This window comes from Neocloeon triangulifer, unplaced genomic scaffold, assembly GCF_031216515.1.
Source record: "Neocloeon triangulifer isolate White Clay Creek 2 clone unplaced genomic scaffold, ASM3121651v1 ptg000002l, whole genome shotgun sequence".
Classification (NCBI taxonomy): Eukaryota; Metazoa; Arthropoda; class Insecta; order Ephemeroptera; family Baetidae; genus Neocloeon; species Neocloeon triangulifer.
In genome coordinates, this window is record NW_026775545.1 from 6,458,828 (window position 1) to 6,476,760 (window position 17,933).

Below are 17,933 nucleotides of genomic sequence, written 5' to 3' on the forward strand. Positions count from 1 at the left end.
TGGTTTGATTTTTTTTAAATATATAATATTTTGAGTTTATGTTGAAACTAATTTCAAATAAAAAGTGGCATTTATACAAAAAAATATAATATTTAATATTATGTAACTCCGTGTAAGTTGAAACTTTTTATTTTGATATCCATAAATATTCAAGTAATTCTGATATTTTCTCGTAAAATTATTATTCAAAAGTTGTCAAAGCTCATACCCACTCGTACCATTACTTATAATCATATCCTCTAGTAATAACAAAATATTTGTATCCCTCTTCTAATTAAAACAAAATGTTAACGATGCAATAGTCAATCATCATTTAAAGCGAGAAGGATAAATTACAAAAATTAAGTCATGTCGGCAGCGCCCAATAATCATACTACTGCGTTCTATTTTAATGTAATAACATGGTGAATACTTTTTATGGCGTTAGCATTACACACACTAAGTGGATTGAAGCTTGGCGAACGCACCCAGTGCTGCTCTCTGCTGAGGGTGCGCTATCGTTGCACTAGCCTGCTGGGTTTAGGGAGGGTAGGAGTGTTGTGTGCCAATATCGATCTGACGGCGCACCAGCAGGCGCCTCGCTCGCTCTCGCACCGCAGCCCTGCCTTTAATGCCGGTTCGTCGCGGTCCGAGCGAATATCTGCTGGCGAACAATTTGCCCGCCTCTGGTAAACACACGCTGCTCACGAAGAACGTCCGCCGCTGCGTACCGTGCATGTCACCAGGACCAAACTGTCGCCGATTAATTAGCAATCAGCAGCGAGTGCTGGGGCGACCGGCTGAATCATGGCTTGCGACGGGATGCTCGTCAATGCGTAAGTACATAATATGCCAAATCCTTCTGGAATAAGCAGGATCCGTGTCCTTTGGCGCGCCAATGAAGCAGCCTTTGCTTCATTAATGTAAACTAGCTTGTCAGGAGTAAATCAAATTTGCCCAAATTTTAATTTTTGAGATTTAAAATGAAGAAATATGTCTTTTTTGATGTCTTGCTCAACTTTTACATAAGGCACACCATTATTTAAAGTTAAGATCTGCTGATTAAAAATGAATTTAAATAAAAAATATTTAGCATGATTAAATTTTAATATTATAGTATTATTTCATTGATAATTTAAACTCGTCTATTTGAAAACAAATTTAAAGAAGAAACAACAATTTTTTAAAAATTTTTTATAAGATATTATTATTTACATTATTGTTATTTGACCTTTACATTAATTTAATTTTTAACTCTAAAAATATCTTAAAATCATATGTACTGGCATTTCCAAAAATTAAACATCAATTGTAGTCAAGATTACAATTTAAATTTTTTTAATTTCTAATTTTAATTTTCCATTATTAATTTTATTATATATTCTAGTCAGAGTAGCTATTCAGTAAGCGTATCAAATAATATTTCCTTATTCTCAAAATCAAACCTCGGCCATCTCACATCACAACCAGCCGTAATTATTATTTTTCCCTTTTTCTTTTATCTCTGTATTTTTTACTTAGCGCGTGCAAAAAGATTCGCCAATCTGTGCAAAATTTATTATTCTGCATATTATTTTTTACCAGCAGAAACATTAAGCGAGAAACTTTATGTGAATAGCCTTGCAAAATTTTAAATATTCAACACCTTTCGGCCCCCAAGAGAGCGTTGGACTATCAGATATGCTTATGGTCGCAGGTGCTTCTTACTTTACGACGCAACAGCACTATTTCCCGAGAAAAGGGCTGCTGCCTTTTGCGATATCCCTCGGCAATGCCATCCTTGGGCGCTAATACATTCTGAGGGCGAAAGTGGCGAAGGTGCCTCTGATAGATGAGTCGCAGGGGGGTAGCTCTTCCTGTCTGTGAATAAATATGTTTTATGATGTGTATAATGCACGCCTGATTCTCGAGGAAATGGGTCACGGTTACTACTTGTACACGTAACGTGTGTGTTATTAGTTAGATGGGTGCCCTTAGTATTCTAATTCTCTTTATTCTCTTATTTCCCTCTGCAAAGGGTCGTACACGAAAGCGAGTTGGATGGATATTTTCAACATTGGTTTGCCAAGGTCAGTGTATAAAAAAATGAGGACCGCCGGCTTTTGGCTCGCGCTCAGACCGGTGGAATATCAATCATAAAAGCACAAAGGGGAACCTCCGCCGCGTAGTCAAAGTGGCTATTTTCGTCGCCTTAATGAAGTTATAAATCGCGCTGGCTGCCGATATTACCTATTCAGGGACAAAGAGGTTTAATGAGATGAATAAATTTATGCAGTGGAACAAGGGTTATGTTTATTTTTGGAATTCCGAGAGCAAAGGTCAGATAAAAATAATTGCAGCCTCGTGAATGAGGAATAAAATCACAAAATCTCTTGCAATATACTGTAAAAATATAGAAAAAAAATTTAAAAAACGTGCAAAATTGGGCAATTTCAAGAAAATTTCTTGACCAAGCAAAATCAAAATAATGAATATTTTCACCGGCCGAATTTATATGCTGAGCAACCACAAGCAACCGTACCATGCAAAATTGTCATTTGATATCATTTCCTGCACTATTTAATTGAAATTAAATTTAAAACTATGAATAGTTAGATTAAATCAATGCAATTATTGCATTTTGTTGAATTTATGCTTTAAAAGCATTGCTTTTACACGCAAAAATATTATTTTTAATTTTTAAATAAAAGTAAAAGGAGACATTTAATTTAATTGTTTAATATAATTTAATTGGTTGGGGATTGAGTATAAGTATTTTATTAAGCTATTTTATTTATAAATATTTATCAGTCTCAATTTTCAATTGAAACACAATTCTATGGCAATTTTTTCTCAATACAATTTCAAAGTGCGCGTCTGAGTGAGTTGCCCTCATAAGATATCAAAGGAGCATTCATTTGAACCAATTAGAGCGCGCAGAGATATTTTTACCCGCTTCAATATTTGCATTCAAAGAGTTCCTTTATCGCATTAGTTGCGTAAATTTCTTACACAAATCGTAGGCAATTTATTAACTTGGAAAAAAACTACAATGGAGCCTTCGCACGTGCGTGTTATCCAATTGCCACTAGTGTGTGTACAAATTCACAATGCACACCATGGATGGCTTCCCCTTTGCAATATTAATCAAATTACAGCCCTGACCAGGCGTATATAAAGAGGCCGCCGGAAAAAAGGAGAACGCGAGCGGCGCATTTATCACCAGACATCGACCAGTGTCGTGACTCGCAAAAAGAGCGGCGCTTAATTTCGGCCCTCTCGTCTTTAATGGACGATTGAAAATCGACGTGTGCGCGCCCAACCCACCCCGTCGGGACACAGATAGGCCCACACTCTGCGTCAAAGGGACTGCTTTATCAGTATTTGCCCACTTATTTATATTAATCCGGCCCGCCGGTGCCCAGAGTGGTGATAAGCGACTGCGTGCTCTTTCCGCCGCCCCGACAACAGCCCACCCTTGGCAACACCAGGAGGGTGCGCTTGCGTCTTTCCGACGCCCAAGGTCGGGCAACTCTTTTGCAAATTGTTCAATTTACACGCTGGAAAATTATGAACTTGGCAAGTAATGTCGAACTCACAGGGTATCAACCTCTAACAGGAAGTTAAAATAAAAATAAAAGCAAAAACAAAAATTGGCTTGAATTTCGGCATTCAACAAAATACGTGGAACTTACAGGGCATCAACCTCCAAGAGGAAGTCAAAATTGCAAAAAGTTGATTTAAAAAAAACGTTAATAATAAGATAGGAAATTCGACTAATTAAATCTTGAAACTCAAGAAGACTTTCATGGAAGAGATATAAAAAGGGGCTTTTTTTACTCGCTGAAATTTTATATTTTTATTAAAAAACCAAACATCAGCTACCATAATCAGTTACGGTCTTTGACCCTATTTGATGATCAAGAAACATAAAAAAATTAACAGCAAAATTGCTTAACCAGCTTTATAACAAAACTAAACAAAAATTTAAATTATTAAATAATAATAATTTTTTTTAAGAATTATAAAACTTTTAAAGTGAACTTTTTCCAACAATTTTGCTGATTTTTCGCATTTTCTTGATCATGCAAATAATGCGAAAAGGACCGTGTTCAAAACTGATGGTGCCATTTCGTTTTTATTAAAAAAAATCTTTCGATTAGGACAATGTCCGTTTTACTTCACTTAAAAAAAATCTGACCAAAATTTCGTTTGAAGCTATGCAAACTGCTCTACCCACGCGCTGAGCGGGTTTGCCTATTTATGATGTACGTGCATCGTGTTTTGCTGACTCCTATGCATGAGTTTCACTTCATCTCTCCGGAGTTGAAGGACGTGATGCTCTGCGACGACGAGTTATTACTCCCTTTTTTTAATCCATGCAACAGCACGTGCCTTTTTGCGAATCGATTCACACTTTTGATTTTTCTTTCCCAACACACGTACGTCGAGATGCTAAAAAATTACTGCTGTCTCGGCACGTGTGCTCATCAGAATCGAGGCACTACAAGTTCTTGATTCGACGAGTAGGTTAACAAAAGATAATGCCTGGCCTTCGTCCCTCCATTGTTTGGGTTTAGTGGTGATCTTGAGACGCTCGCTACACCACCGCCCTGCTTGTTAGCAGCCAAGGTGGATCAAAATTATGTGCACTCACGATGAACAACAAATACGGAAGCGTTCATGAATGAGTAAAGGAAACTTATTTACGTCAATACTCGTTAGCTCTAAATTGCTGAAAAGCTGGATTTCAGAGCCAAAATTATAATTTTGTTCAGTAATTTCATTAATTCATAATTTTAAAATATCATCATCTTAAAATTTTATAAACACTGAATTATATCTAAAAAAAAAAAAAAAAAAAATACTTTCAATGAATTAAAATAGTACAATCATCCCGTTGCTTATAGATTCAGTCTTATATCTAGTGATTTTAAGTGCGAATATTTTTTAACATACGATCTGAAGAGCTAAGTAACACAAATTAAAATTTATTAATATAATCCAACGAAATTACATCTCCAAAGGTAAAGTTAATTATTTTCTTCAACTTATTTCCTGTTTGAAAATCATTAGCTTCTTATGTCTGTACACGTTCAATGACAGAAACCTTGGATGTTGAGTTCTTTTCCGCCGTGAGGCTTCTGTGTTTGTCAAGCTCCAGCTCTTAATCCAATAAGTCTCCAATTCCTGAGTAAGTGCAATTTGACATCTTTTAAAAATGTCGACGAAACTTTACTTTTAATTAAACTATCACTGCACTTTTGTTCGATTTTGTGAAAACTAGGCCAGTGGGTAGGAAAATAAACATCAATTATGTACAGTGGGATTGATCTGCAATTCCGTTGAACTAAAAGTACACGTAGGTAAGGAAAGCTGCACAATTAAAAGAGTGTCTGCGAACCGTCTCGGTCAGACGAAATTACTAAACGTCTCGTGCCGCATGAAATCTTCGGCAGCCGGCAGTTGGAAACGCCGGCGAATGCTAGTGTGTGTAAATAATAAAAAGATCCGAGCCGGCGATGGCATTTGGTTTGTGTTTGCTGCTAAAAATAGTGATTGGCGCGCTGCAATGCGCTGTCAGCTTGAGGGCCCATTTGGCTCGCCGCAAGCAAAACATTCGGTCTCCGCAGATTTTAGAGAAGACCGACTAGAAAATCTGCGTGCACCTCGGAGTTCCTTCTAAGAAATGCAGGGGTTGCCCATTTATTGCCCGTAGCAACTGACAGACTGAACAAGGGTGGGTGTGTTTGATTCGCGGCCTAATTTTAGGCTTAATAGGCCACTAGGTCAAAAGTGCCAGGCGGTCCCAGCGCGTAGCTCTTGCGCGCTCTATTAACTTTCTGCCGATTCTTGGAGTTCCATCGCGAGCGCGACACTAATGAAAGAGACGCACACGTTTGCATGATCACGGACGACTAGGAAATCTAATAATAATTGCGACTGCTCACGTGATGACGCAGAGAAAACACCCGCGCCATCCCACTTACCCCGTAGTCTGTACAAAAATTGACCCTTGTTATTATTTCTAAAAGTCTCGTTAATAAGTTTTGTCAGTTTTTAAAGTGCATATTTAAATTCATTTTTTACAAGAAAAATATTTTCCATTGCATAAGAATTATTTAATATTCTTGTTTATTTCTCTATACCATCATAATTGCTTAGATTTAATTATTCAAGAAATGTTTGATTTTAAAAATGGCAACACCACCAGTAAGATCTCATGCCTAGTTTTCTTTTCCAAATGAATGGAAAATATTGTAGACCTTCATTAACTACCTAGTAAGAATTTTGCTAAAACATTAAAAAGACCCCCAATTGAGTCACCCAACGCAGAGGTCCTTGGCTGACTTACAGTAATGAGAGGAGAACCTTTAAAATGCTATAAAAATATTTTATCCATAATAAAGCTAACTAGCTCTAACGAAAAAATTCAAACAATTTGTTTTCGTTATGAAAAAATAGTAAGCATTATAATAATACCCCATATTTTCCTCTGATTATGAATAAATGATAAATAAATAATGATAAAAAAAATTAATATGAATTTTGTAACTGACAGATATCTTTTTTTTATGAAATTTGATTGTGGTCATTAATTCCAAATTACAAACTTTGTTACTTCTTCAAGAATGCGGTTCTACTAATTTTAAGTTTGACGCACCAGCATGCAAAATTAAAGTCCTCGAAATCAAAGAAACTTTGTAAGTCATAGTTGAAGAGCTAGGCCTGTGCAGGGGTAATTACCCGGCCCAGAGAACAGCGAAACACGCATCGGTGCCATTTAAGAGCTTTGTGACGCTGTCGGTGCCCTTTGGGAACATACAAGGTCGTCTCGCTCTTGTTTTGATGGTTCCTTGCATGCTCCACTCTCACATGGCGTACCTTGTGGTGCATAAAGAAGTAACCAAATAGCGAGTCTAGAAAAAGAGAGAGAGAGAGAGAGAGAGAGAGAGAGAGAGAGAGAGAGAGAGAGAGAGAGAGAGAGAGAGAGAGAGAGAGAGAGAGAGAGAGACCAGTGACGTCCACCCGAAAACTCGCTGAACTCTCTGGATCCCTTCACACCAGAATCGATTGCCTTAGCCAAGCCAATTCGGAATAAAGCGCGCTTGTGTTTGTGTGCGTCATTCAAGCTCCATGCATACATACATGCAATATTTAGAGCTGATTTTCCCGGACGACTGGAAATAACTCACAATGTAAAGACACCTGTCGTTTTCGCTGATCACTTCCCACTTTCCGCCAAATTAAATATTTGCTCTTCATAATAAATAAACACACACCAGCCAGGCGCCACGAAGTCTATTTTCCCTACTTGGGCACTTTAACTTTGTAGATTAAAGTCATCGTGCATGAATAAAAAGGGGGAAGGGGGTGTATTATACAGCCGAAAAACGTTGATCCTATCGACAAAGTAATGCATTTAAACGCAGACGTAACTAAATAAGCACGCGAGAAAAGCGTGTAAGCGTTGCCGCAGACCGGCGCGTTATTATCTCGCCTGCAGAGAACAGGTTTGTTTTATGCATGCCGCTGAACGTTAGCCTTGACCACTGCTCATGAAAAAAGAGAGACGCGTATTATCGCCGTGATTGTCGTTGCATTGACATTATCCTGCACCTTCTCATCTGCAATCACTGCCTGCCGTACTCTTATTCTAGATGGTGCAAGTAAGTACCACTTTTTGACAAACATTAAATTAACAAAAATCTTTTTTGTGTGATTATTTTGTCAAATCTTACAAAGTATGATATATCTTTGCAAAATGTGGTTAATTTTTGTACAGGAGAAATAATTAAGAATTAATCCGACAAATTCATTTGGAAAAAAAAATTATAACGGAGTTTAACTTTGGGTTTCTAATTTATAAAAAAAAATCAATTAGTTGTGCAAACATCATTTAAATCAGAAAATTTTCTCTCTTAAAAAAGTTAAAAAGTGCTACTTTTGGTGACAAAATTAATTTTTCTTATTACTTTGATCGCTATATGTTTGTATTCTCTTCTTCTTTGGTCTAGGGGCTTAACGTAGTGATTTATAACTAGAAAATTAATATTAATATTTACAAATTATTCATCTTTTTCAAAATTACTCCTTAATTTTTTAAATTTTTAACTAGAGGTAAATGAGTTCAGCTGCATTTTTTCCTTCGCATTTAAATTAAAAATCAGTATTTATTTCTCGACATCTTCACACATTACATAGCAACTTGCTCCTTTCAGCCTTGGCTGCACTTATCTTTGAAAAATCTTCCACAATCTTGACAATACTTGAAGCGTCTGTTTAACCGTGACCAGATAAGACTAATTTTGAAACAGTTACTAATTGCAACTTTAAATAATACAACTTTCCCTCTCCATATGTGCGACTTTCGAGGTTTATGACTCATTTCCTCTTAAAAAATAATTGCAAAAAAAAATATGAGCAATTCTTGCTACTTTTTGCTTGATTGTAAAAAAGAAACGTGAGTCACCAGTGGCGGGTTGCACCTGTCCGACGGGTGTCGGCTGGTGTATAGTTGCGGCAGGTGAGCGTAGATGGCAACCTGGTCACGCGAATGGTACTCACGACGCGACCGATGGTGCTCACCGCCGAAGCGGCGCTCTCTGTTGTGAGTGTCAGAGCCGGCAGTTCCATCCAAGCTGCAATGTGCACCTGATCGTTTAACTCGCGTGCTAACGTAATCTGTGTGAGCTGCAATAATGCAGGTCTATCCGACCGCCGAGGAGAAAAGCAACAACAATATCATCCCGCCGTGGATCATAACTGAAGATTGCAACAACTCCAAGTGCGGCTGGTGAGAGATTTAAAAAATGTATTATTGAAGTTTCACGCTTCAAAATTTCGCATAGAGAAAGTTCCGTCTGATGCGAGTTCATTGTGTTGAACAAATTTATTATACGGCACAGGAAAGAACAGTTTATTTTTCAATGATTTTAAAAAAAATTGAGTATTTAATTTGACATGAAATATTTAATAAAAGTGATTTAATTCTGGTGGAAACAAACTATATTTTTCTTGAAATGTTAATTTATTATTTTATTAAAGATAAAATTATTAATTATTAAAATAAATTAGCATTTATATTATAGTCATTTAAGCCATTGTGTTTTGAAATTTTCTAAATATTAGTACCAAAATATAATTATTCATTGACTAAAGTTGTATTTTCAAAGAAACAGAATCCAACTTATTTCTGAAGACAAAAGCTAATTTTCAAGCTGAAAAGCACGGAAGTGCATTTCCCTGAAATTAAATTCCCTCTTGGCTCAGCCTTGATTCTCGGGAATGAAACCGTCAGGTTCATCGTCGCATAAGAACGTAATTACAAAATTAAATCGCGCCGCTACATGGGTGCTTGCCATGTAGTCGCAATTAAACGCGCCAAGCTGCATAAATAATGACCTGGCAAGGAGCAGCGACGACCAGAATAATAATCCGACACGACGACGTAAACAGACGCGGAGTTTTAAAAGGGCCGTCGGATTTTAATTTATATTCCGCTTGGTCATCGCCGGCCATATGACGGAGTCAACTCTTTTTTTTTGTGTACACAAAGCTTCACAAAAGATGATAGAGTACACAGGTCGGTCGCTAAAATGTAAAAAGCAAGCGAAAGCACACGCCCGCGAGAGAGCATTGAACGCTGAAAATAATCCGTTCCGTTTTCTGGCCAGAGATAATTAACTGTCGGCGGATGGAGTCGAGAGGCATCGAATGAGCTAGATGTGCAGTTGAATGTACGGTACAACCAATCCCCACCGTATGCTAGTTACTTCAAAGAGGGATCGCAAATAGACTAATTACATTCTAATTGGAACGATATGCTTCGTCGGCGGGTCTTAACATTTCAGCACAATCAGACTTGGTTGTTAATGAGATGTTGATACTGATCCACTTTAATAACTCAATATCATATTCCTCTCGCACTTTGATGTAATGTCATTGAAGTTTATAATTAAGGTCATTAATAACTTCTACATTCTTTTAAACAAAAACAATGAAATAAATATCACGTAATATCAATAGAAAAATTCAAGCAAACTAAACCTAGATAATTTTATTCGGTACTAAAACTTATGATAGTTGTGATCAGATACTGTGGTAAAAGAGCAAATGTTTTTTTAAGATCAAAATTTAGGCTCAAATTTAGACGAAAAAAGCTTGCGTGTTTTTTTAATTCCTTAAGAAGTAAATAAAAATTGAAGAAGATATAGACGAATTGTTAATTTATTTATTTTTCTAAATTTTATGGTCGTAAATATTTCTAAGACTCTTTTTTTATTTAAAAGTCAAACGAATTTACTATGCCATGTCCAATTTCAACTTTTAATTTTTCAAAACATATCTGGAATGATGTTAAAAAAAATGTGCCCGACCGTCTGTTTCATTTAAAACTTCTCCGAAAATAGTGCAATTACGGCACACAGATTGAATTGCATTTAATTATACAGAGAAGTTGTGTTGTCTACCAGGAGCTGTGCCGCGGTAGCAAAACAAGACAGAGCATGCGGGCTATTAAATCAATGATGAATTATTATGGTAATGCGAATTATCGATTCAGTGGTGGCGGCGGCGGCGAACAATAATACAATGGATGCTTGAACACAAGATGGATCTATATCCCTTTGGTTCGGCGAGCTCATGCCGAGGCAGCACCACCACTTGACCATAGAACGGTTGCTGCCTCTTTATTGGGAGACCCTCACCAAGGTCAATGAAATTAGCATGTCGCGTGAGGCGCAATCGGATAAAGCTGAGGAAAAAAACAAGCAGCGGTCAGAGTCAGTAGAGGCAGAAAACTTAGCAGACGGGCGAATAACATTTTCATGAGACGGTGCAAGGTGGCGCCGTATCTGATCTTTTTTAATTTTAAAAATTTACTTGCTGCCGCCTGACAGGCGAATTATTTTACTTTTATGACGAGCACTGCGGATATAAAATAGTGAAATTATATTACTAAAAATTAAAAATAAGAGTTTCAATTAATTACATAAGTCCTTTCTAAAATCAGCTATAAATACTTAATTGATTGAAAATACTGATATTTATTGTTCTTTTTAATTTTATATGCTTTTTTCAGTTCTTTGTTTTTAGCTTCTTGTAAAGCGGTTCTAAAACTGATTTTAATTAAGAATAAAAAAAAATAATAAAATAAATAAATTTATTACACTGTGAATTTCTTTAGTAATTTTTTACAGTCGTAAATTTGTCTTAATGGAAGTCACTATTACAATTTCTCTTGAAAGTTCACAAAAAGCAGGCGTATTTATGTATAATTCATCACGTGAGTCCAACGCAGTGCAAGGCATTTTAAGTTGACTCCGCTGCCGCCGAGTCTTGTGACTATCAAATTCATTTGCATGACAATAAAGTACCGGCCCGCACCACCCCTGGTGCCGCTTCTGTTGAAACTAGAGCAAAGTTCAGCGCCCGTAGTTAATCGGTGGAACAAATCTCATGAAAGTCAATCAATCGCCCAAAATATCCATAGATCAACCCCATTTAGCAACGTCCTTCCTGGTTCTATACCCAACCGGGGCCTGTCCTATTTGGCACCGGGCCGCGCTTTGCAGATCTCTTTTTACTCTTCTTTTTTCGCAATTTGTAGCACGAGAAGTGTTTTAGCTGGTAGTGGTGGAAAAGAGTGCGTCTCTCGAGTGCTTGCCAAGAATGGTACAGAAACAGAAACATTTCTTCTTCTCATTTCAAAATGAGCATTTCGCTCTCGGACGAGAAAAATATCACTATTTTTTATTGTTCTTTACATGCAATCAAGTCCCGCCGAGCAATTCAGAGGCTCTGTTTTTATTTTCTTTTTTGTGAAGGTCGTGTGTTTATCGATTATCATACAACTTCATGTGGAAATATCTTAAGTGCGCGTTTTGTCCCTAGAGTCGTAAAACAGGAGCAAAACGTTCATTGCAGTGGCGTGAATTTTTCCGTTGACTCAAATTATGCAGAGAGGAAGTCGTGCTCATGTCACGGCTATGCGTGCAAATAACTGCCACGCCAAGAACTGAAAATTTACGACTTTTTGTTTTCCAGCATTGCGAAATTTCCACATAATTACGTTAATAATAATTTTCCTCGTCCTTGTTTTTTAAATCATAATGATTGAAACTTGTTTCAGTTAAATTTCTACCAATTCCATACCTTTGATTAATGGACTAATTAATTTTGCTTAAGTGAATGATTAACTTTTCCTTTCAAACTTTCATAATTTAAAAGGTTGTAAAAAAACCCATATAACTGCATAAATTTCTTTATTATTCCTAGAATATATATATAATTATATTTTTCAGAAAGGTTTACCACAAAAATAATATTTTGCAAAATCTGCTGACATGTGGTTCCTAAACAAACTCTACCAAAGTTCAAAAGCCTCACTAATTCAAATGTTTATATGATCGCCTTCCTAGAACCGACGCGGAAAGAAGTTTGATACACAGCTGATGAAAAGTCTCGAAATAACAAGTTTCGCCTCGGTTTTTACTAATTATACCCATTACTAATCACCCTTGAGAGAAATAAACTTGATGTCAATGTCATCGCGTAAATAAAGAGCCCATAATGAATTGTGTGTGTGTTCTGAAAACCATGTTTTGGAGGCTGCCGTCCACATTTGCACTTACTTAAAACACTTCTAAGGTATGGTTTTTTTACTTGTATATTCTTGGATGATGTGAATTACAAAATAATGAACACTTGCGAAAAATTTCAAAGGGGAAATGCAGTATTTTTTTCTCCAAAGAAATCTTTTATTCGAAAGAGTGCAAAATTGAGCATAACAATCATTTCAGTCCTTATTTACATGCATGTATTGTTTGTAAAGACTTCGCAATAAGCAAACGCATTTGTCAACGTGACTGATCCAAAACGAGCTGCAGCACGTGCGGAGAAAGTGAAGAAGCTCTCCAATCGACTTTAAATCTATTTGCGGCCCTTGCGAATCCCGAGCCTCCTCCTTTTGCTCCACAGTGTGATCCCTATAATAAAAAAGCAAGACTAACAAGCAAAATAAATCCCGTTTCAAAATCACTTCTTAGAAGAATAACAAAAAAACCTTGTTTATTTTTTATTCTTAATTTATGTAAATCACAAGCCAAATTACCGGCCGGGTTTCTAGATTTTTGTGGGTAGAACTTGGCCTTGAACTAAACTGCTCCTTTTTACTTGGTCCATCTATTTTGGGCTTCTGTTTTAATCTTGATCGTCTGAGAATTTTCAAACACCCAGCATAACGCGATTTTTAAACAGAAAAAAATTGAAGCGCTTTGATTTGGTTTTAATGCACTTTTCTTGATCAAAAATAAATCTTCAGGGTTATTGATAATAGCATTTTACATTTTTTTTATTATTATGAATAATAAACTATTATTATAGTAGCACGGTAGCATAAATTTTATATTAAATTACATTAATTCGCCGCTGATTTCCTCAGCTGATGCGGAAGCGGTAGAAACTTGGAAAAGTCATCGAACGCAAAAAAAATGTGTGTCTGCCAGTTGACACACTTTTTGAGAGCTTTATATGAAGTATTTTATTTCCTTGTTTTTTTACTCATTTCTCATTAAGATACAAATCGCTTGTTACGCGATAACAATAGAGAGCACAGTTGCTGCGTGGGCGCAAAAATTGATTATTTGCGCCGACATTCGGAAAAAGCGCACATGCACGGAAGGAGAAACGTGACCGGGAAATATATGTCAGTAGCAGAGATCGTTGTCGATGAGCAGCAAAAACAAAACTATAATCGACATCACTTTCGCAAATGGATAACAAAAAAGGTGCAAAAGAATGCCCTTCGATTTGCATGAAAAGAAAAGCGCCATTGTTTTCTCGCTCACATTATTGTGCAAATAAAAATTCCAACTACATATTATCGGCAGCACTTCGAAATGCATTATGCTCAGTTCATCATTTTCCTCTGCTACGTGTTGCGAGGAGGTCAACGACCTGTTATATTCTCTTTATCTCTCATCATCCAGCAAGAGAGGTTAAACGAATGCATTTTAACACGCACCTCGGCTAATTTGCAGACTAAATTTAGCGCACAGCGAGTCGAACTTTATGAATATTTGATGCGACTTGTTTACAAACTGCGGTGACTGCTGACGAGTGAAAAGCTCTGGAAAAAATAAACTTTTTACGCACATGCTTTTTGTCAATATTTATATGCGAGCAAATATGGGTCAAAACCTTCTTGATTAAAGCTTATTGACATAATTTCTCTTTCGATCGATTCGCTTGTTTGTCCACCTGTGCTGCTCGTTCGGAGCAAAGAAGTATAGCAGAGACTAGTGCGTCTTGTTTGTTGGCGCCTAGATAGACCATGTTAATCTCCTTGTCGTCGTTTGTGGCTTCTGTTCAAGGAGGCTAATTGCAAAACTCATCAGTGTTTGTTTTGTCTGGGCCACACTCATCTTTAATCTTTAGGCTTCAAAGTTATTAGCTGAAGGGTTTTTGGCAAACAAGCTTTAAATCCGGGAGTAGCTTGCTCGCCATTTCCTATTTCTGCATATTTGCATTGTCCTTGAAATTGAACTTGCTCAAGTTTCAGCTAAAATAAAATGCTGAACAAAATATTAATACAATCTGTTAGGTTAAAAAAACACACAAACAGAACCGATTGTGTGATAATATATTTATAAAGAAATATTTAATATCACCAAAATCTATAAATTTTTAACAAGATAAAAATAACAAAGTGTTGAAAACGGGTTTGTAAAATTTCTTCACTATAAAATATAACTTTCTTATTGAAAAGAAGTCAAACTTTTGAAAAATAAGCGCAAATCTTTTTATAATTTATTTGATCCAAAGAAAAGAATTTTTTGCAACTCTAAATAAATAATATTTCCCCCCCCCCCCTCAAAACCCTCAAGTTTTAACGCTTTAAAATGTAAAGTAAAAAAAGTGACAAATTAATAATTTTTATGATCAAAAATAAAATCAATAAAATATTAATTATCTCTTAACAGTAATTAAATATTAACAAAAATCTAGGCGTTCTCAATTTCAACCATTCAACTGCGTTATCGAATATCTCATATTGAATTTTCTGACAATGAGAGAATTTAATTAATTAGAATAAAAAAATAAAAACATCAAAATCAGTTCTCGTCCTCCAAAGTTGGTTTTTAATATAATGTAACCCTTTTCTCTTCCATTTGTCTCTCTCGATCTGAAAAATAAAGAAAATTTCAAATAATTGTGTGTGTGTGTGTTTCAGGCCTGACGAAGGCGCGGTGCCGAGCACGGGAGCGCACGACGCGCACTCGGCGCACCGTCATTCGACGGTGAGCAAAAGGGCCCGTCTCAGTTTTGGCCGACGTCTGTTGTCGCGGCTCCGAGTTGAAAAAATCGAGGGTGGTCTCATGGTGGCCGGCGTGTTGGTGGCCGCCAACTGCAGGGTGGCCCTGCCCGTGTTTGGCTTCCTCTTCCTGCTGGCCGGCGCCGTTCTCACAGCGGCCGCCTACCGCGGCCAGGAGAGTGACGAGGAGGCCACAACCTATGTTGAACGCGTTGAAATGACTGAAAATTCACGTGTCCTGGGTCCTGCCTGTCTTGTTGTAGGAGGACTCATGCTCTTAGCGGGTGTCTTTTTGTGCACTTTGACTCGCAGGTAATTTTATATTTGCAATGCTATTAAAATTTTATTTTTTATGTGTTTAAAAAAATGCTAATTTTTCCATGTCCTTTTTTAGAGCACAGCGTCAGGAACGTCAGCGCCGCGTGGGCTTCCACTGCCCCATCCACGGCGACTTCTACCCCGCAAACTTGAAAGACTCGGATCTGATTGCGGACGACGATGAAGAGAGCACCTGGTCATGTTGGAGACACCGCAGTAGAGAGGATGATGAAGAGGCTCTTGGCCCTCGCCTGAGGGCGGACAGCGTCATCAACCCTCAACAGGCGCCCTTGTGTCCACATAGCTCGCACACCAGTGCCCGAAGCAGCCTTTGCTCGCCGTGGACGAACAACCAGCCGACAAGCAAGGAAGTTGTGGTCACAGCTAGTCCTTGCCCCACACCACAACCCTTTCTGGTGCCATCAGGTTCAATCAGGTTAGCAGAAGATGAATATTAAAATAACAACGCTCCAATGTATTTTAAATTTAATTTTCTTCATTTTTTCCTGCAAACTAGTTCACGATGAAAAATAATATTTTTTTATTTTTGTTTTACTTTCTTATCAATTTCTGAATTTTTTAAAGAGAAAAATGAAATTTTATTTTATATTTGCAACTTGTTACAAGAAATTTTAGCTTATACTTTTGGTAGGTTATTCTAATTTATAGTTAATTTATTTCAGAGAGAAAAAATATAAGTGGTAGTTCATGAGGATTGACGATATTATAATTATTGCATTGAGTTAGGAAGGGAATTGTTTTATGGTATCAAATATTCACCTACATTTGAAGCGCGCACGAAACATTCCAAAAATAGTCCCCTTAAAAACCAATAAAACAAGTAATTGCCGTGCGCCACGGAAATTTCAGGTGTTTGCTTTATTAACAATGTATTGTTTTCCCCCTGCTGAAAACGCACGAAAAGTATTGGATTTCTATATTTCTTACAAAAATTATATCATATTAAAGACGATTGATTTTCTGTGTTTTGCTGCAGCAGTGGATTGGTTCCGACGGCCCGACTTTCTCCGGATCAGACTTTTGGCTCCATCAGGTCGCTGAGCATCACAAGAGAAGTCGCCAGTTTTCCAATGTCACGCACACCATCGCCTCCACCACCAAGGGCAGCTCTTGAAAGGTGATATCTTTATGCACACAAATATTGACACACTCTAGCGCTTACACTGTTAGGAAAAATTTGTGCAAACTGCAATGGAATTCAAAAGGATCCTTCAGCTTTAACTTTGTATATCTAATCATGCAATTAATTATATCAAAATCCAAACAAAAGATCTATAAAAATGAAATGAGTGAAGTGATCTGTGATTTTTAACATTTAATTTATTTGATTTATTGAATATTATACTTGATCTTTTTTTTACGACTAACACAATAAGAATAAATCTCTCTATTTAATTTTTGAAAAAATTAACAGCAGTTATTTTTATAGGTGTATAATGGCTGAGATTGCCTCCCCGACAACCGTGCCAGCCATTCCACCCCCAAGGCCCCCACCCCCAACCATCCGAATGGTGGCTCCTGCTAGCGAATCTTCAGTAGGATGACCAGCTCGCGTTGGCACCCTGACTAGGCCGCGTCCGCAACAGTCCTAGCTAATGGTGGTGCAGGTGCACCGGACAAAACACTTGGGACATCGGGTGTAAGTTGTAGTGTCTGGTGTGTGATTTTTTTTAACCGCAGTGATTTAAACAAAGACTGCCTTCGTCCTTTGCTCGAACGAACAGTGAGAAAAAAATCCCTTTTGGATTTTAGCTGGATATAAGGAAGTGAGAAAGAGAAAAATTACCTCGTAATTGTGAATAAACTTGTTGCCGAAACTCGGCAACATTTTTAACTTTTAGGTTTCATTTTAAGCAATTTTATCATACAAATGAGTCGATCTAAAAAGTGACCTATTGTATTTTCTTTTCAATTTTCCCATGCTTGAAGATAATCCTTTTTGTAAAAATTAAAATGCTTTAGAGCCAGGGCATCAAAATGTTGCTTAACTGTTTGATGAGCAATGACTAAATAAAAATGAGTGCATGGTAGTTAAATGAGGTAGATTTTACATTGAGAAGGAGGCAAATGATCGAACAAGTTCTAAACTGCTGTTTAATATCAAATATATAAAAATCAATCCCCCTCTGTCTAGTGAGCCTTTACTTATTGTTAGCTTGTAAAAAGTTGATGTGATAAAAGCAGAAACAAGTTCTCCAAAAATCATAAGATTAAATCTTTTAGAAGAAAACATGGTAAAAATGAGAAAAGAAGAATATAAAAGAATATTGCTTAATGTAAAATTGCTGTCAATAAAATATGAAACAAAATTGTGTAGTTT

General features: G+C 36.9%; 1 protein-coding gene across 4 annotated transcripts; it reads left to right on the forward strand.

Moving 5' to 3' along the window:
- The first annotated feature begins 549 nt into the window (after positions 1 to 549).
- On the forward strand, positions 550 to 17,932 carry LOC132205119 (uncharacterized). Of its 4 annotated transcripts, none has more exons than XM_059633997.1 (5): positions 550 to 815; positions 15,194 to 15,586; positions 15,669 to 16,028; positions 16,590 to 16,730; positions 17,043 to 17,932. In XM_059633997.1, exons 1-5 carry the CDS (start codon positions 787 to 789, stop codon positions 17,155 to 17,157), a joined length of 1,038 nt encoding a protein of 345 aa, XP_059489980.1. In that variant the 5' UTR covers positions 550 to 786; the 3' UTR covers positions 17,158 to 17,932. The 4 variants fall into 4 exon arrangements, with proteins under 4 accessions (XP_059489980.1, XP_059489981.1, XP_059489979.1 ...); XM_059633998.1 differs by lacking the exon at positions 550 to 815 and adding an exon at positions 7,485 to 7,628 and having other exon boundaries at positions 17,043 to 17,931; XM_059633996.1 differs by lacking the exon at positions 550 to 815 and adding an exon at positions 8,566 to 8,755 and having other exon boundaries at positions 16,593 to 16,730.
- Position 17,933: the final 1 nt, after the last annotated feature.